The sequence below is a fragment of the Schistocerca gregaria genome, chromosome 4 (genome assembly GCF_023897955.1).
Source record: "Schistocerca gregaria isolate iqSchGreg1 chromosome 4, iqSchGreg1.2, whole genome shotgun sequence".
Classification (NCBI taxonomy): Eukaryota; Metazoa; Arthropoda; class Insecta; order Orthoptera; family Acrididae; genus Schistocerca; species Schistocerca gregaria.
Genome location: NC_064923.1, coordinates 222081623 through 222098125, shown reverse-complemented (window position 1 = coordinate 222098125; position 16503 = coordinate 222081623). Strand labels below are relative to the sequence as shown.

Here is a 16503-nt window from a genome sequence, read left to right as displayed (position 1 = left end):
CGTGCAAAAATTGGCAATTCACCCTAAATACTGTAAAGTGTGAGGTCATCCACACGAGTCTAAAAGGAATCCAATGAACTTCGATTACACGATAAATCAGCCAAATTAGAAGGCCGTAAATTCAATTAAATACCTAGGAATTACGATTATGAACACGTTAAATTGGAAAGAACACACAGAAAATGTTGTGGGGAAAGCAAAACAAATACTGTGTTTTGTTGTCAGAACACTCAGAAGATGCAACAGGTCTACTAAAGAGACTGCCTGCACTAAGCTTGTTCGTCCTCTTTTGGAGTCCTGCTGCGCGGTTGTGATCGTTACCAGATATGATTAACGGAGTACGTTGAGAAAGTTCAAAGAAGAGCAACATGTTTTGAATTATCGAGAAATAGGGGAGAGAGTGTAACTGACGTGATACGGGATTTGGGGTGGACATAATTAAAACAAAGGCGTTTCTCGTTGCGGCAAGGTCTTCTCACCAAACTTCAGTCATAAACTTTCTCCTTTGAATGCGAAAATATTTTGTAGGTACCGACCCACGAGGGGGGAAATTATCATCATAAAAAAGATAGGGAAATCAGAGCTGGCACGGAAAGAAACAAGAATTCGTTTTCTTCGCGCTCTGTTCCAGAGTGGAATAACGAGAATTATTGTGAAGATGGTTCAATGAACCCTCTGCCAGGCACTGAAGTGTGATTTGCAAAGTATCCATGTAGATGCAGATGTAGTTTAACAAGACGTTAGTATGTGATGATGATCACAGAACCTCGAAACGGACGAACGATAATAAAAGATCCCTGTATAACGTTCGTTCTGAATAGCAAGAGCTCATTCATTTCATCTCCATCTCCGACGCGCCAAGTCGACGAATGTGGCGTCGAATGCAATTTTTTTTTTGCCCTGTGATATAATAGAGTTGGTGATGTAAACAAAGAATTAGGCTCATAGTGCAGTAAGTAATCGTTTATGAAGTAATCTGTCGAAATGAGTTGCATTATAGTGAGCGTTCGAACAAATTGTATCTCTGAAGGACTTGCACCATAGAGATATTTCATGAAGAAACACAATGCAAGGAGAAAACTTGCAACAGCCTAGTTCAGAATCACCGTAACAACATGTGATTATTACTCTTTAAGAGACTATGAATGTGGTTGTCTTGCACCGACATGCTGCAGGCGCGGATCAAAGACATCCAAGGAAAATTGCGTTAAAAGCGTTTATATTGTTACACACTCGTATAATGATTTTCAAGTTTCCCAAATTGCTCTCCACAAGTAAATTACTTTTACTCTCAAAAACCACAAGGAATTCTAAAAATTGCAAGTTGTATGTAACACAAGATATTTGTCCATTGTTCGCCTGAGTGCCAGGCCTCATGGGGAATAATAAACATACGCCACGCCTACTGCAATCGATCTTGCAAACCTGGTAACATTCAGAATTAATCGCACTGTCACTGCTCCCATCCTTCCAGAATTAATAGGTATATTGGGAAATAACGGACTGCAGTGGATCCTATATGAATCTTCAGTGTTACTATCACACTCAAATACTGTAAGCTAATGTTCATAAGTAACCATTTTTCTGTTTCAGAGAACAAACTACGCTCTCTCCAACTGTTCCGCATATATTTTCTGTTATCATTTTCACGAAGGTCGACACGCTGCTTTCCTTACTAGCTAATTTTCTAAGAACGTCGATATGTTTTGTTCTGACTGATAACATTATACACGACTGCCTTATCGTTCTTTAGTAGGAATTCACACGTAGGCACACGGCGTTTAGTTTTCTTTATGCAGTGAAACGTGCCTGATGCTACCCCGAACGTGTGTGAGTACTGTAAAGACTTTCTTTGTATTAAACACAGCATCTGGCTACGATATACCGGGTGTCCGGAAATTCCCGTTACAAACTTCTAGTACCTGTAGAGGGGAGTGAGTACATAATATTCTGAACAGGAACTTGTGTTCGGAAACACCGGTTTCGTTCTATGAATATTTCAATACAGAGTTTAACTCATCCACTTCTGCTTGAGGAATTAAATTAGGCGTGACGCAGTACGATTATTAGGTAAGAATTCGAAAGGAAACATAATGAAACATCCATTTATCACATAAGAACATTTGTTTGTATTAACGGTTAAACATTATGCATTAGCATTATTCGAAATCAAAAAAGAACCCAGCATGCTCGTTATGTTTTCTTTCGAATTGTTATCTAATATTTATACTCCGTCACACCTGATTCAGTTCCTCAAGCAGTATGAGTACGACATCTGAATTGAATCCGTCATAGAAAAAAAACTTGTGTTTCCATATACAAGTTCCTGCCAAAATATTATGTACTCGCTCCCCTCTACAAGTCCTAGAAGTTTGTAACGGGAATTTCCGAACATCCTGTAATTAACCTATGTGATCATGTCATACTGTTGACATCCTCATTTTGGGTTATGTAGGTTTTTCGCCCGCAGTTGTTGAGTTATGAAATCTTAAGGAAGAAATTTTTCATTTGTATTGTTCACGATTTTGAAATTAACGTGAAAGAGTGACTGAACTATCGTTCGTCCCCAGAGTCATTATAAATGCGGGAACCTTGATATCTATGTGAAATGTTGTAGAAATGGCCGTTCCTTTTATCACACAACACCTATCGTATCTCCCTAAAATCATTTCTGTCTTAATGTTCCTACGTCTGTGTTCGGAATAACGGACTTCAATAACTGTTATGGTTGTTTTACTCCTGCTGTCTGCTTCACTTCCAACCCTCGGTTAGGTGTTGGCTGTTAATGTATGAAATCTTCCCACTTTCAGCAACGTATTTCCTTTTCCACAAGGTAAGTGAGCCCTTACAGAGCAAAGAGAGAGAAAGAGAAAAAGAGGGAGACAGAGTGAAATACAATCTTGGAAGGAAGGTGCTTTCCTTCACACACTCGTTCCTGACTGAAAAGGGTAAAATAATTTGCATCGTATTCTTTTTGTAAATTAGCCGACAGATAAATTATCGTGATACTAATTACCTTTGTTTTGTTAGTTAACATTAGCGATACTACAATACATAAAATACACTTGTGATCTTAAAGAAAGATAATTAATATTCCCGTCTGGAGCTAAACTTTAGATTTTGACTATTTTGTCTCTCAGGAGTACATTCCCACCGAAATTTTAAGACAGATTTTTTTTTTTTTTGGTCATCAGTCTACTGACTGGTTTGATGCGGCCCGCCACGAATTCCTTACCTGTGCTAACCTCTTTATCTCAGAGTAGCACTTGCAACCTACGTCCTCAATTATTTGCTTGACGTATTCCAATCTCTGTCTTCCTCTACAGTTTTTGCCCTCTACAGCTCCCTCTAGTACCATGGAAGTCATTCCCTCATGTCTTAGCGGATGTCCTGTCATCCTGTCCCTTCTCCTTATCAGTGTTTTCCACATATTCCTTTCCTCTCCGATTCTGCGTAGAACCTCCTCATTCCTTACCTTATCAGTCCACCTAATTTTCAACATTCGTCTATAGCACCACATGTTAAATGCTTCGATTCTCTTCTGTTCCGGTTTTCCCACAGTCAATGTTTCACTACCATACAATGCTGTACTCCAGACGTACATGCTCAGAAATTTCTTCCTCAAATTAAGGCCGGTATTTGATATTAGTAGACTTCTCTAGGCCAGAAATGCTTTTTTGCCATAGCGAGTCTGCTTTTGATGTCCTCCTTGCTCCGTCCGTCATTGGTTATTTTACTGCCTAGGTAGCAGAAATCCTTAACTTCATTGACTTCGTGACCATCAATCCTGATGTTAAGTTTCTCGCTGTTCTCATTTCTACTACTTCTCATTACCTTCGTCTTTCTGCTATTTACTCTCAAACCATACTGTGTACTCATTAGACTGTTCATTCCGTTCAGCAGATCATTTAATTCTTCTTCACTTTCACTCAGGATAGCAATGTCATCAGCGAATCGTATCATTGATATCCTTTAACCTTGTATTTTAATTCCACTCCTGAACCTTTCTTTTATTTCCATCATTGCTTCCTCGATGTACGGATTGAAGAGTAGGGGCGAAAGGCTAAAGCCTTGTCTTACTCCCTTCTTAATACTAGCACTTCGTTCTTGATCGTCCACTCTTCTTATTCCATCTTGGTTGTTGTACATATTGTATATGACCCGTCTCTACCTATAGCTTACCCCTACTTTTTTCAGTATCTCGAACAGCTTGCACCATCTTATATTGTCGAACGCTTTTTCCAGGTCAACAAATCCTATGAACGTGTCTTGATTTTTCTTTAGCCTTGCTTCCATTATTAGCCGTAAAGTCAGAATTGCCTCTCTCGTGCCTTTACTTTTCCTAAAACCAAACTGTTCGTCACCTAGCGCATTCTCAATTTTCTTTTCCATTCTTCTGTATATTATTCTTGTAAGCAGCTTCGAGGCATGAGCTGTTAAGCTGATTGTGCGATAATTCTCGCACTTGTCAGCTCTTGCCATCTTTGGAATTGTGTGGAAGATGCTTTTCCGAAAGTCAAATGGTATGTCACCAGACTCATATATTCTACACACCAACGTGAATAGTCGTTTTGTTGCCACTTCCCATAATGATTTTAGAAATTCTGATGGAATGTTATCTATCCCTTCTGCCTTATTTGACCGTAAGTCCTCCAAAGCTCTTTTAAATTCCCATTCTAATACTGGATCCCCAATCTCTTCTAAATCGACTCCTGTTTCTTCTTCTATCACACAGACAAATCTTCACCCTCATAGAGGCTTCCAGTGTATTCTTTCCACCTATCTGCTCTCTCCTCTGCATTTAACAGTGGAATTCCCGTTGCACTCTTAATGCTACCACCGTTGCTTTTAATGTCACCAAAGGTTGTTTAGACTTTCCTGTATGCTGAGTCTGTCCTTCCGACAATCATATCTTTATCGATGTCTTCACATTTTTCCTGCAGTCATTTCGTCTTAGCTTCCCTGCACTTCCTATTTATTTCATTCCTCAGCGACTTGTATTTCTGTATTCCTGATTTTCCCGGATCATGTTTGTACTTCCTCTTTTCATCAATCAGCTGAAGTATTTCTTCTGTTACCCATGGTTTCTTCGCAGCTACCTTCTTTGTACCTATGTTTCCCTTCCCAACTTCTGTGATGCCCCTTTTTAGAGATGTCCATTCCTCTTTAACTGTGCTGCCTACTGCGCTATTCCTTATTGCTGTATCTATAGCGTTAGAGAGCTTCAAACGTATCTTGTCATTCTTTAGAACTTCCGTATCCCACTTCTTTGCGTATTGATTCTTCCTGACTAATGTCTTGAACTTCAGCCTACTCTTCATCACTACTATATTGTGATCTGAGTCTATATCTGCTCCTGGGTACGCCTTACAATCCAGTATCTGATTTCGGAATCTCTGTCTGACCTTGATGTAATCTAATTGAAATCTTCCCGTATCTCCCGGCCTTTTCCAAATATACTTCCTCCTCTTGTGATTCTTGAACAGGGTATTCGCTATTACTAGCTGACACTTGTTACAGAACTCAATTAGTCTTTCTCCTCTTTCATTCCTGGTCCCAAGCCCATATTCTCCTGTAACCTTTTCTTCTACTCCTTCCCCTACAACTGGATTCCAGTCGCCCATGACTATTAGATTTTCGTCCCCCTTTACATACTGAATTACCCTTTCAATATCCTCATACACTTTCACTATCTGTTCATCTTCAGCTTGCGACGTCGGCATGTATACCTGGACTATCGTTGTCGGTGTTGGTCTGCTGTCGATTCTGATTAGAACAACCCGGTCACTGAACTGTTCACAGTAACACACCCTCTACCCTACCTTCCTATTTATAACGAATCCTACACCTGTTATACCATTTTCTGCTGCTGTTGATATTACCCGATACTCATCTGGACAGAAATCCTTGTCTTCCTTCCACTTCACTTCACTGACCCCTACTATATCTAGATTGAGCCTTTGCATGTCCCTTTTCAGATTTTCTAGCTTCCATACCACGCTCAGGCTTCTGACATTCCACGCCCCGAATCGTAGAACATTATCCTTTCGTTGATTATTCAATCTTTTTCTCATGGTAACCTCCCCCTTGGCAGTCCCCTCCCGGAGATCCGAATGGGGGACTATTTTGGAATCTTTTGTCAATGGAGAGATCATCATGACACTCCTTCAACTATAGGCCACATGTCCTGTGGATACACATTACGTGTCTTTAATGCAGTGGTTTCCATTGCCTTCTGCATCCTCATGTCGTTGATCATTGCTGATTCTTCCGCCTTTAGGGGCAATTTCCCACCCCTAGGACAAGAGAGTGCCCTGAACCTCTTTCCGCTCCTCCGCCCTCTTTGAAAAGGCCGTTGGCAGAATGAGGCTTACTTCTTATGGCGGAAGTCTTCGGCCACCAATGCTTATTATTTATCAAAATTTAGGCAGTGCCAGGGATCGAACCCCGGACCGAAGACGTTTTGATTATGAGTCAAAGACGCTACCCCTTTTTTTATATCTTTTCTCTACCAACTTTTTTTTATTTTATTTTATTTATTTTGTTTTTTATTGCTCTACCAACTTTTTTTATTTTTTTATTGCTCTACCAACTTTTTTTAATTTTTTTTACTTAACCACTTTTTTTTAATTACAAAATGCGTACGTAACACAAATAGGCATTTTTTTTAATAGCCAGCTATCCTAGCCGCTTTTTTAACAAAAATGAGAAAAAAAGGATTTTGGACGGTTTGTTTTTCTGCTTTTTTTTACTTTTACTTCATTTTTTTTATACAAATGTACAAAAGGAAGGCCGTTCCTCTTCGGCTACATGAACAGAATAATAGGAAGTCGTCCCGTTACGACAAAGGATGCTCCATACTATAGCCCGCTGCGAATTTTTCGATGACTGTCTTCTCGTTGCTGTGTTGTTTCCGCTGTTTGTTCAAATCTCATAAAAAAAAATGGAACTGGGAAGAGGTGCTATGGTTATCATCTCATGTCATCGATAATCCAGCTGCGAGGCGGATTATGGAATGCGCTCAAAAGGAAATTAGAAAAATATTGTCTATATTTAGGGTTCTTGACGATCGCACAATGTCGTTCGTTGAGGTAATACCAAAAATCGGGTACTGTCTTTTCGCCATTACCGAAGAGGTAGTGAACAGCGTGGCCGCTGATCCACGTCACAGAGTTCGTTTTTGCTCTTGGGAAATAAATCTTATCGGGGAAAAGAAGTGATCGGGTAGTTATCCTGTCAGGAGTCGTGCGTGTGAGAAAAGCCAATATCTGACGCACCAAATACCATACGTCCTTTGCCGACCCGCATTCGAAACGATGTTCATCTGTGTCAATCACTTGGCATGTGGCACACAAGGGGGAATCAGCGAGGTGGATGCGATGTAGGCGGGACTGGCACAACTGTTCTACATCTACATCTACATCCGTACTCCGCAAGCCACCTGACGGTGTGTGGCGGAGGGTACCCTGAGTACCTCTATCGGTTCTCCCTTCTATTCCAGTCTCGTATTGTACGTGGAAAGAAGGATTGTCGGTATGCTTCTGTGTGGGCTCTAATCTCTCTGATTTTATCCTCATGGTCTCTTCGCGAGATATACGTAGGAGGGAGCAATATACTGCTTGACTCTTCGGTGAAGGTATGTTCTCGAAACTTCAACAAAAGCCCGTACCGAGCTACTGAGCGTCTCTCCTGCAGAGTCTTCCACTGGAGTTTATCTATCATCTCCGTAACGCTTTCGCAATTACTAAATGATCCTGTAACGAAGCGCGCTGCTCTCCGTTGGATCTTCTCTATCTCTTCTATCAACCCTACCTGGTGCGGATCCCACACTGCTGAGCAGTATTCAAGCATTGGGCGAACAAGCGTACTGTAACCTACTTCCTTTGTTGTCGGATTGCATTTCCTTAGGATTCTTCCAATGAATCTCAGTCTGGCATCTGCTTTACCGACGATCAACTTTATATGATCATTCCATTTTAAATCACTCCTAATGCGTACTCCCAGATAATTTATGGAATTAACTGCTTCCAGTTGCTGACCTGCTATTTTGTAGCTAAATGATAAGGGACCTATCTTTCTATGTATTCGCATCACATTACACTTCGCTACATTGAGATTCAATTGCCATTCCGTGCACCATGCGTCAATTCGCTGCAGATCCTCCTGCATTTCAGTACAATTTTCCATTGTTGCAACCTCTCGATACACCACAGCATCATCTGCAAAAAGCCTCAGTGAACTTCCGATGTCATCCACCAGGTCATTTATGTATATTGTGAATAGCAACGGTCCTATGACACTCCCCTGCGGCACACCTGAAATCACTCTTACTTCGGAAGACTTCTCTCCATTCAGAATGACGTGCTGCGTTCTGTTATCTAGGAACTCCTCAATCCAATCACACAATTGATCTGATAGTCCGTATGCTCTTACTTTGTTCATTAAACGACTATGGGGAACTGTGTCAAACGCCTTGCGGAAGTCAAGAAACACGGCATCTACCTGTGAACCCGTGTCTAAGGCCCTCTGAGTCTCGTGGACGAATAGCGCGAGCTGGGTTTCACACGATCGTCTTTTTCGAAACCCATGCTGATTCCTACAGAGTAGATTTCTAGTCTCCAGAAAAGACATTATACTCGAACATAATACGTGTTCCAAAATTCTACAACTGATCGACGTTAGAGATATAGGTCTATAGTTCTGCACATCTGTTCGACGTCCCTTCTTGAGAACGGGGATGACCTGTGCCCTTTTCCAATCCTTTGGAACGCTTCGCTCTTCTAGAGACCTACGGTACACCGCTGCAAGAAGGGGGGCAAGTTCCTTCGCGTACTCTGTGTAAAATCGAACTGGTATCCCATCAGGACCAGCGGCCTTTCCTCTTTTGAGCGATTTTAATTGTTTCTCTATCCCTCTGTCGTCTACTTCGATATCTACCATTTTGTCAACTGTGCGACAATCTAGAGAAGGAAGCACAGTGCAGTCTTCCTCTGTGAAACAGCTTTGGAAGAAGACATTTAGTAATTCGGCCTGTTTCCCATTAACAGTTACGTACCATGCAGATTGCACGTCAGTATCAAGGGTGGTGGCATTCACTGCCTGCCACACAGCGCGCCACTTTGTATTGGGGTGTTTGCTTTCAATCACATTCGGCGTCATGTTCATTTGCATGGCAGCATATATCGCCCTCGTCATCATCAAGCGTGTGGGTAGTAGTGCAGTGCGGATATAGCTTAATTCAAGGAAGAACTGGCTAATGTAGAAGAAAGGTGCAGGGATGTCCGACATCATCACAGGGGGTGCGACTGAGATTGGTCGTAAGGCCTCCAGTAAGAGACTTGTGAGGCACGTCGGACCTCATCGCTACAGTTGCAGGTGACATCTGACGAACAGGGCCTTTGCTCTGTTCTGGACATGACAAAGGCCTAAACCCCCTCTGCTCCTCGGGAGGGTTAGGGACTCGTAACGAATCTTAAATAACATGCCCGTATTAACAAAGGATCCCAAAACCGCCAACATGCGGTGAGCCAGGGTAGGTGGTATGGGGAGTATCTGTGCAAAATGGGGGATACGTGACGCCAAATGGACGTTAGCATATCGTGTCCGTTGCAGGAGGTCTAGATAGACGGTGGTCACTTATTCCTGCTCTCATCTGATTCAATAAACGTTTGTAGTTAAGGGCTGTTGAACGCTTCATGTCAGATGTGAAATCAATGCCAAGACAGCGGAATGTGTCACTGATTCGTAGCGGTGCGACGCTCTCGTCGGGTAGGCCTCTGCCTATAAACAGAGCGTGTGATTTGTGGAGATTGAGATGGCTCCCCGATGCCGCGCCGTAGGTCGCCACCCACGCCAGTGCTGCACGAACATCGTCATTATTGCGAAGAAGGAGTACCAGATCATCCGCATAGGCAGTGCAGCAAAAAGTGTGTCCACCAAGGGACATCCCAGTCAGGCGTTGTCGGAGGCGGCAGAGGAGTGGTTCCAAGACGAGGACAGCTTTGTCGCACGGATCACTGGATCTGTATCGGCGGCGTAAGACGGCCATTATGTAACACCTTGGACGTCGCGCCGCGTAGGAGACGCATCAGTACATTAACTATGACGTCCGGATACCCCATGTGTCGCAGTACCTCCATCAAAAACGTGTGGTCGACTCTGTCAAAGGCCTGGCTAAAGTCGAGTGAGGCCAAAACTCCTGGCAGTTGGCGACCTTTGGCTAGCGCGATCATATCTCTATATCGGCACAATGCAGTGCGAATATTATGGTCACCACCTAACGATGCCTGGTCCTGCGACACAACACATCGTACTGATCGCTTTAGGCGTGCCGCCAGAAGCCGGGTGAAAATCTTCAAGTCACTGTTGAGTAAGGTCAAGGGCCGATAGTCACTGATCCTGGATCCGCCTCGTGGTTTGTGTATGGGCACTATCAGTCCTTCTAGGAAAGCCCCAGGTATCTGCGTCGTGGGAGACATAAGATCGCGGCAAATATCAGTCCACGCTGGTGCCAGCAATTGTTGGTACGTCCGGTAAAATTCCAGAGGAAGGCCATCAGGTCCCGGGGACTTATGAGCAGCCCCAGCCTGTATTGCTTCAATGATTTCCTCTTCCGTTACATCAGCAGTCAAATCCGCCGCCGCTGTCGGAGAGATCGAGCCATAAGTGAGTTGAGAGACTTCGGCGATCACCTCTGGGGGATGTCGATGTTCCGAGTACAGCATAGTATAATGAGCATGAAGGGCGTTCCCTATGTAGCGCTGGGTATCAAGGCGTCGTCCGTCTTCCGTCGTGATAGCTTGGATCAGTGTCCTGCGTCGGCGCCGTCGTTCTGCAATGACGTGGTACGTAGACGGTTCCTCCTGTGCCCCTCTGACGATCGCACCCTCAAGGTGGCAACGTGTTAATCTGATTATCTGTGCCTTGGCACGGTTCACCGTCACCTGCCGTGCAGGTGAGTACGGCAGTGTTGCACATTCCCTTAAGATGCTGTAGTAAAAGTCCATGGTATGTCTCTTCCAGGCTGCAACATCTCGGCCGTAGCCTATCAAGGTCTTCCGGAGGGCTGGTTTGGCCCAGAGTAACCACCACGACAGTGTAGACCGGTAGGTGCCACGCCGGCGGCTACAAGAGTCCCACGTGTTCTCTATAAGGCGGCGGCATTCCTGAGAAGCTAGGTGAGCGACGTTCAACTTCCAAGGACCACGGCTGTGCCATATCTTCTGGCGGCCGAGGGTAATAGCGCAGATGTAGGCGTCGTGGTCAGAAAAAGCTGTGGGCCAAACTTCGGCAGCTCTTGTCCCCACAGCTATGGAGCGCGAGATGTAAATCCGGTCGATGCGGCTGGAGGAATGGCTGGTGTAGTGAGTAAATCCGGGCCGATCGCCACAAACATGTTCCCACGAGTCCACCAATTGAAGATTATTTATAATTGTCGTAAGTTCTGCGCATGGAGAATGATGTGGTAACTGATCCTTAGGTGCTTGGCTACAGTTGAAGTCCCCTCCCATTATCAAGGCGTCCTGACGGCCCATAAAGAGGGGCGTGATTGTATGAGCGAAAAAGGTGGATCGTTCGCGACGCCGACCAGATCCTGACGGTGCATAGATGTTAATAAGTTTGACTCCTTGGATAGTAAGAGCCATGCCTCTGGCGTCAGGGAGATACTCGACGTCTTCTGCGGATATACCGTCGCGGAAGAGGATCGCCACACCACTGCCATTGGCAGACGCATGTGAGACCCCAGTCTGGTAGCCATAGGGTCCCTTGAAGTCGGCGACATACACCTCTTGAAGGAGCGCAATGTCCATGTCTGCTGCGTTGAGTAGATCCTGTAGCATCGCTAGTTTATGTCGGGCACGTATGTTGTTGATGTTAATCGTCGCTAGACGGTATGTTTGGTCAGCCAGGACGGCAACTGGGTTGTGTAGGAGGCCAGGTGTGGGCGGCGGGGGCGGCCCCACAGAGGCTGACGATACAGCCGTAGTCACTGTTGTTGGCTGGTGCTGGGTGCAGCCGAGGGAGCATCTCTGCCTTCGGCATCCTCCTGGTGCTGTGGCTCATCCTCGATATCATCCGCCCAAGAATCAGATGCAGCAATTGGTAGCTGTTGATTAGTGCTGTCAGTAGAGCGCTTGCGCGTATGTTCAGTAGCAGAAGTGATGTTGTCAGACCGTGGCTCAGAAATTGTATCCGCCGTAGCATCGTGATGGGAAGGTTGAGTTGCGGTGGTAGAGTCCTGAGCGTCGTCCGACGCCGGATATTCGTCCGGGTCACACATCCGAAGCAGGCAATCATCGGACGGCGTATGGCGCCGTTTCTTGCGTTTTCGAGGGGACCGTTGTTTCCGGACATGTTGTTCTGTGTCAGAGTGCGGGCGACAATCATCTGATGCGGTCTCCATTGGTAGGAAGGCAGAGGTCAGGACAATTTTAGTTTCTACTTCCATCTTCTCTTTAGGCTCGTCTTGGTGGCACAGTTGATCACCGTCTTGAGGCAAGTCTGCCGAAGGCGTCGTAGAGGGGGATATTCTGTCCGCCACACGGTCATCGACCACTGACTGCAATATGGTGCTACGATCCTGGGCAGGAACAGCTGTTGCGGTTGCAGCCGCTGCATACGTGACGGGGAGTGAAGTAGGCGTCGCCGGGGATGGAACTTCACCAACCGGTGTCTGAGTCAGTCGGCGTTGAATGCATGCCGATCGGACATGTCCTTCCTGGCCACAGCCGGCGCAAGTACGGGGTTGTCCGTCGTTCATGACAATGGCTCTGCAGCCGCCAATTACAAGATAGGATGGCACATGCTTCGTCAGTTCAATCTTAATTTGTCTCACTCCATTTAAGACGGGGTACGTCTCAAACGTTTGCCATTTTTCAGCCAAGTGGCTTAGCACGTTGCCGTACGGTTTGAAAGCTGTCATCACAACATCTGGCGGGACTTCGAATGGCAGCTCGAAGACCCTCAGAGTGCGAAGGCCTAATCCAGCGTGGTCGATCGTGACATTTCCTATGTGACCATCAGAATGCTTAAATTTAAGTCCATGAGCGTGTCGGCACACAACATCAGTGCACGCCTTTTCATTGATCATTTTTATGTAGACGACACTTTGTGTTATAGAAAAGTGGATCCCAATGATGTCTTGAGATGCAATATGCAGTTCTTCTCGGATGAAACGTTCAACGTCAAGTGCTCGAGGTCTTGCGTAGTCCGCTTGAAATGTGATCTTAATTGTGGACTTGCGATACGAGGTCGCCATGGCACTACCGAGACACGGACGCGTGACACTCGCCGCAGCGGGAGGTAAACAGTAAACACTGCACTGGCGCGCGGTGCGCTAACAGGGGGACACGGGCACGACGACCTCGCCCCACCGCTGCTAACAGCGGACTGCCCCTAGACCACGGGTACAGGTAATGGCGCATAAAATCTATCCTTCAGATCTCTACAAGTGTTCAGATTGTCAAAGGCTAACAGTGTTCTTTTTAAAGGATAAGAACTGCGTTCAGGCCCCGGTCAGACAAATAGTTTCAGTCTTCATGGAAGCTTTAGTTCAAACGTAGACACCACTGCAGTGTCTAATTCAGTATTATTACTGGATTTTTCGTTCCAAACGTGTCAGTATCTCTTCCAAAACGTAGCTTAAATATGACGCCCAGAAACGGTTTCCGTTTATAGCTCTGATCCACAGCTGCATATTCTAAAACCGGTAAATGGGGAAGATGCAGTCGTATTTATGTATGAAGTTCTCGAAAACTCTTCGGTTATAGGAGCGCTATTATCACTTTCGTCAAATATCGAAGAACCAACCTAATGGGATGTACCTGGCTGGTTGGCAGAATACCTCATAATATTCGTGGTACTGAAGGATAAAAACTAAAATTAAAAACCACCTCAACGACGAAAAGAATAATAGTTCTTAGAGACTACAAACAAATCTGGGAGAAATGGATTTCCTGTAACACTAATTCGTTGTAAAAACGACTGAATTATAAACTGAGTCCGAAATTATACAAAATTATGCATTGCTCTTTATAAAAGCATAATAGCGAAAGAAAAGAAAACAATTCTTCGCTCTTCCCTAAGCAATGAATCATACAAACGTATTTGCATAAGAAAGTTAGCAACTATCCTTAACGGCGACAGCGCACTATGAAGAACTACTTTGACGCTGTGATGAAGGTCTGCAGTTCAGCGTTTTAATGACGATTCCAAACAAGTCAGTCCTAGTATAGGGAAGCCACATATAATTTTAGAATTGTTGAACTTATTCTCAGTTCCAAAACTATACATTTCCTTGAGATGGGAAAGCTCCTGTCCACGAATCAGCACGGTTTTCGATAGCATCACTCGTGCAAAACTCAGCTTCCCTTTTTCTCACATAATACACTGCGAAACATGGAAGGGGAGCAACAGACAGATTCCATATTTCTAGATTTCCGAAATGCAGCCGGCCGAAGTGGCCGTGCGGTTCAGCGCTGTAGTCTGGAACCGCGAAACCGCTACGGTCGCGGGTACGAATCCTGCCTCGGGCATGGATGTGTGTGATGTCCTTAGGTTGGTTAGCTTTAACTAGTTCTGAGTTCTACGGGACTAATGACCTCAGAAGTCGCATAGTGCTCAGAGCCATTTGAACCGAAATGCATTCTACATTATGCACACAGATACCGAAAATAGGAGCGTACGGAATAGCTTCCCAGATGCACTATGTGATCAAAAGTATCCGGACACCTGGCTGAAAATGGCTTACAAGTTCGTGGTGCCCTCCACCGGTAATGCGGAAATTCAGTATGGTGTTGGCCCACCCTTAGCCTTGATGACATCTTCCACTCCTGCAGGCACACGTTCAATCAGGTGCTGGAAGGTTTCTTTGGGAGTGGCGACCCATTCTTCACCGAGTGCTGCACTGCGCAGAGGAATCGATGTGGGTCGTTGAGGCCTGGCACGAAGACGGCGTTCCGAAACAACCCATAGGTCGGGACACTGTGCAGGCCAGTGCATTACAGGGATGTTATTGTGTAACAACTACGCCACAGGCCGTGCATTATGAACAGGTACTCGATCGTGTTGAAAGATACAATCGCCATCCCCGAATTACTCTTCAACAGTAGGAAGCAAGAAGTTGATTCAAACATCAATCTAGGCCTGTGCTGTGATAGTGCCACGCAAAACAATAAGGGTTACAAACCCCCTGCATGAAAAACACGACCACACCATAACACCATCGCCTCCGAATTTTACTGTTGGCACTACACACGGTGCAGTTGACGTTCACCGGGCATTCACCATACCCACACCCTGCCATCGGATCGCCACATTGTGTACCGCGATTCACCACTCCACACAACGTTTTCCCACTGTTCAATAGTCCACTGTTCACGCTCCTTACACCAAGCGAGGCGTCGTTTGGCATTTACCGGCGTGATGTGTGGCTTATGAGAAGCCGCTCGACGGCGAAATCCAATTTTCTCACCTTCCGCCTGACTGTCATAGTACTTGCTGAGGATCCTGATGCAGTTTGGAATTCCTGTGTCATGGTCTGGTCAGATGTCTGCCTATCACACATTACGACTCTCTTCAGCCGTCGGCGGTCTCTGTCAGTCAACAGACGAAGTCGGCCTATGCGCTTCGGTGCTGTACGTGTCCCTTCACGTTTCCACTTCACTCTCACATGCGGAACAGTGGACCTAGGGGTGTTTAGGAGTGTGGAAATCTCGCATACAGACCGTATGACACAAGTGGCACCCAATCACCTGACCACGTTCGAATCAGTGAGTCCGCGGAGCACCCCGTTCTGCTCTCTGACGACGTCTAATGATTACTGAGGTCGCTGATATGGAGTGCCTGGCTGTAGGTGGCAGCACAACGCACCTAATATTGAAAACGTATGTTTTTGGGGATGTCCAGATACTTTTGATCACACAGTGTATGTAAGTGACTCGAAGACTTCTTAAGAAACAGAACACAGTACTTCGTCACCGATTGCGATTGTTCATCAGAAACAAGGGTGTAGTGAGGATTACCTCAGGGAAGTGTGATAGGGTCGCTTTATTTTCTATATACGAGGGCTATCCAAAAAGTACATTACGTTTTGGAATTAAAAGTAAATAAAGTATTGGAAACTGTTTTATTATATACAGATGAAAGCCACACTTAAATACTACTTTTCTACATAATTGCCATTTAAATTAAGGCACTTCTCGTAGCGATAGACGAGCTTGGAAATTCCTTCGTCGTAAAATTCGGCCGCCTGCGCCTTCAACCACGTGGTTACCTCTTTTGGGACAGAAAAGGTGAGATTTTTGTTGATTTCCTTAAAAGAGACACTACAATAAACTCTAAAAGGTATTGCCAAACTCTGCACAACCTCAGAAGAGCAATACAAAACAAGCGCAGGGGAAAGTTGGACTCAGAAGATCTTGCTGATTCACGAAAACGCCCGGGCCCACACGGCAAATGCCACTTGTGAAGTTCTCGAATGTTTTAAGCGGGAGTTGTTTCCTC

The 16503-nt window shown here is 45.0% G+C and overlaps 1 protein-coding gene across 1 annotated transcript in view; it reads left to right on the top strand.

Moving 5' to 3' along the window:
• The first annotated feature begins 1789 nt into the window (after window positions 1-1789).
• LOC126266814 (uncharacterized) overlaps window positions 1790-16503 on the top strand; it is a 34328-nt gene continuing 19614 nt past the window's right edge. The window contains exon 1 of the mRNA XM_049971369.1: window positions 1790-1830. Coding sequence (XP_049827326.1) covers window positions 1813-1830 — 18 coding nt within the window. The 5' untranslated portion in view covers window positions 1790-1812. The remainder of the gene's footprint in view (window positions 1831-16503) is intronic.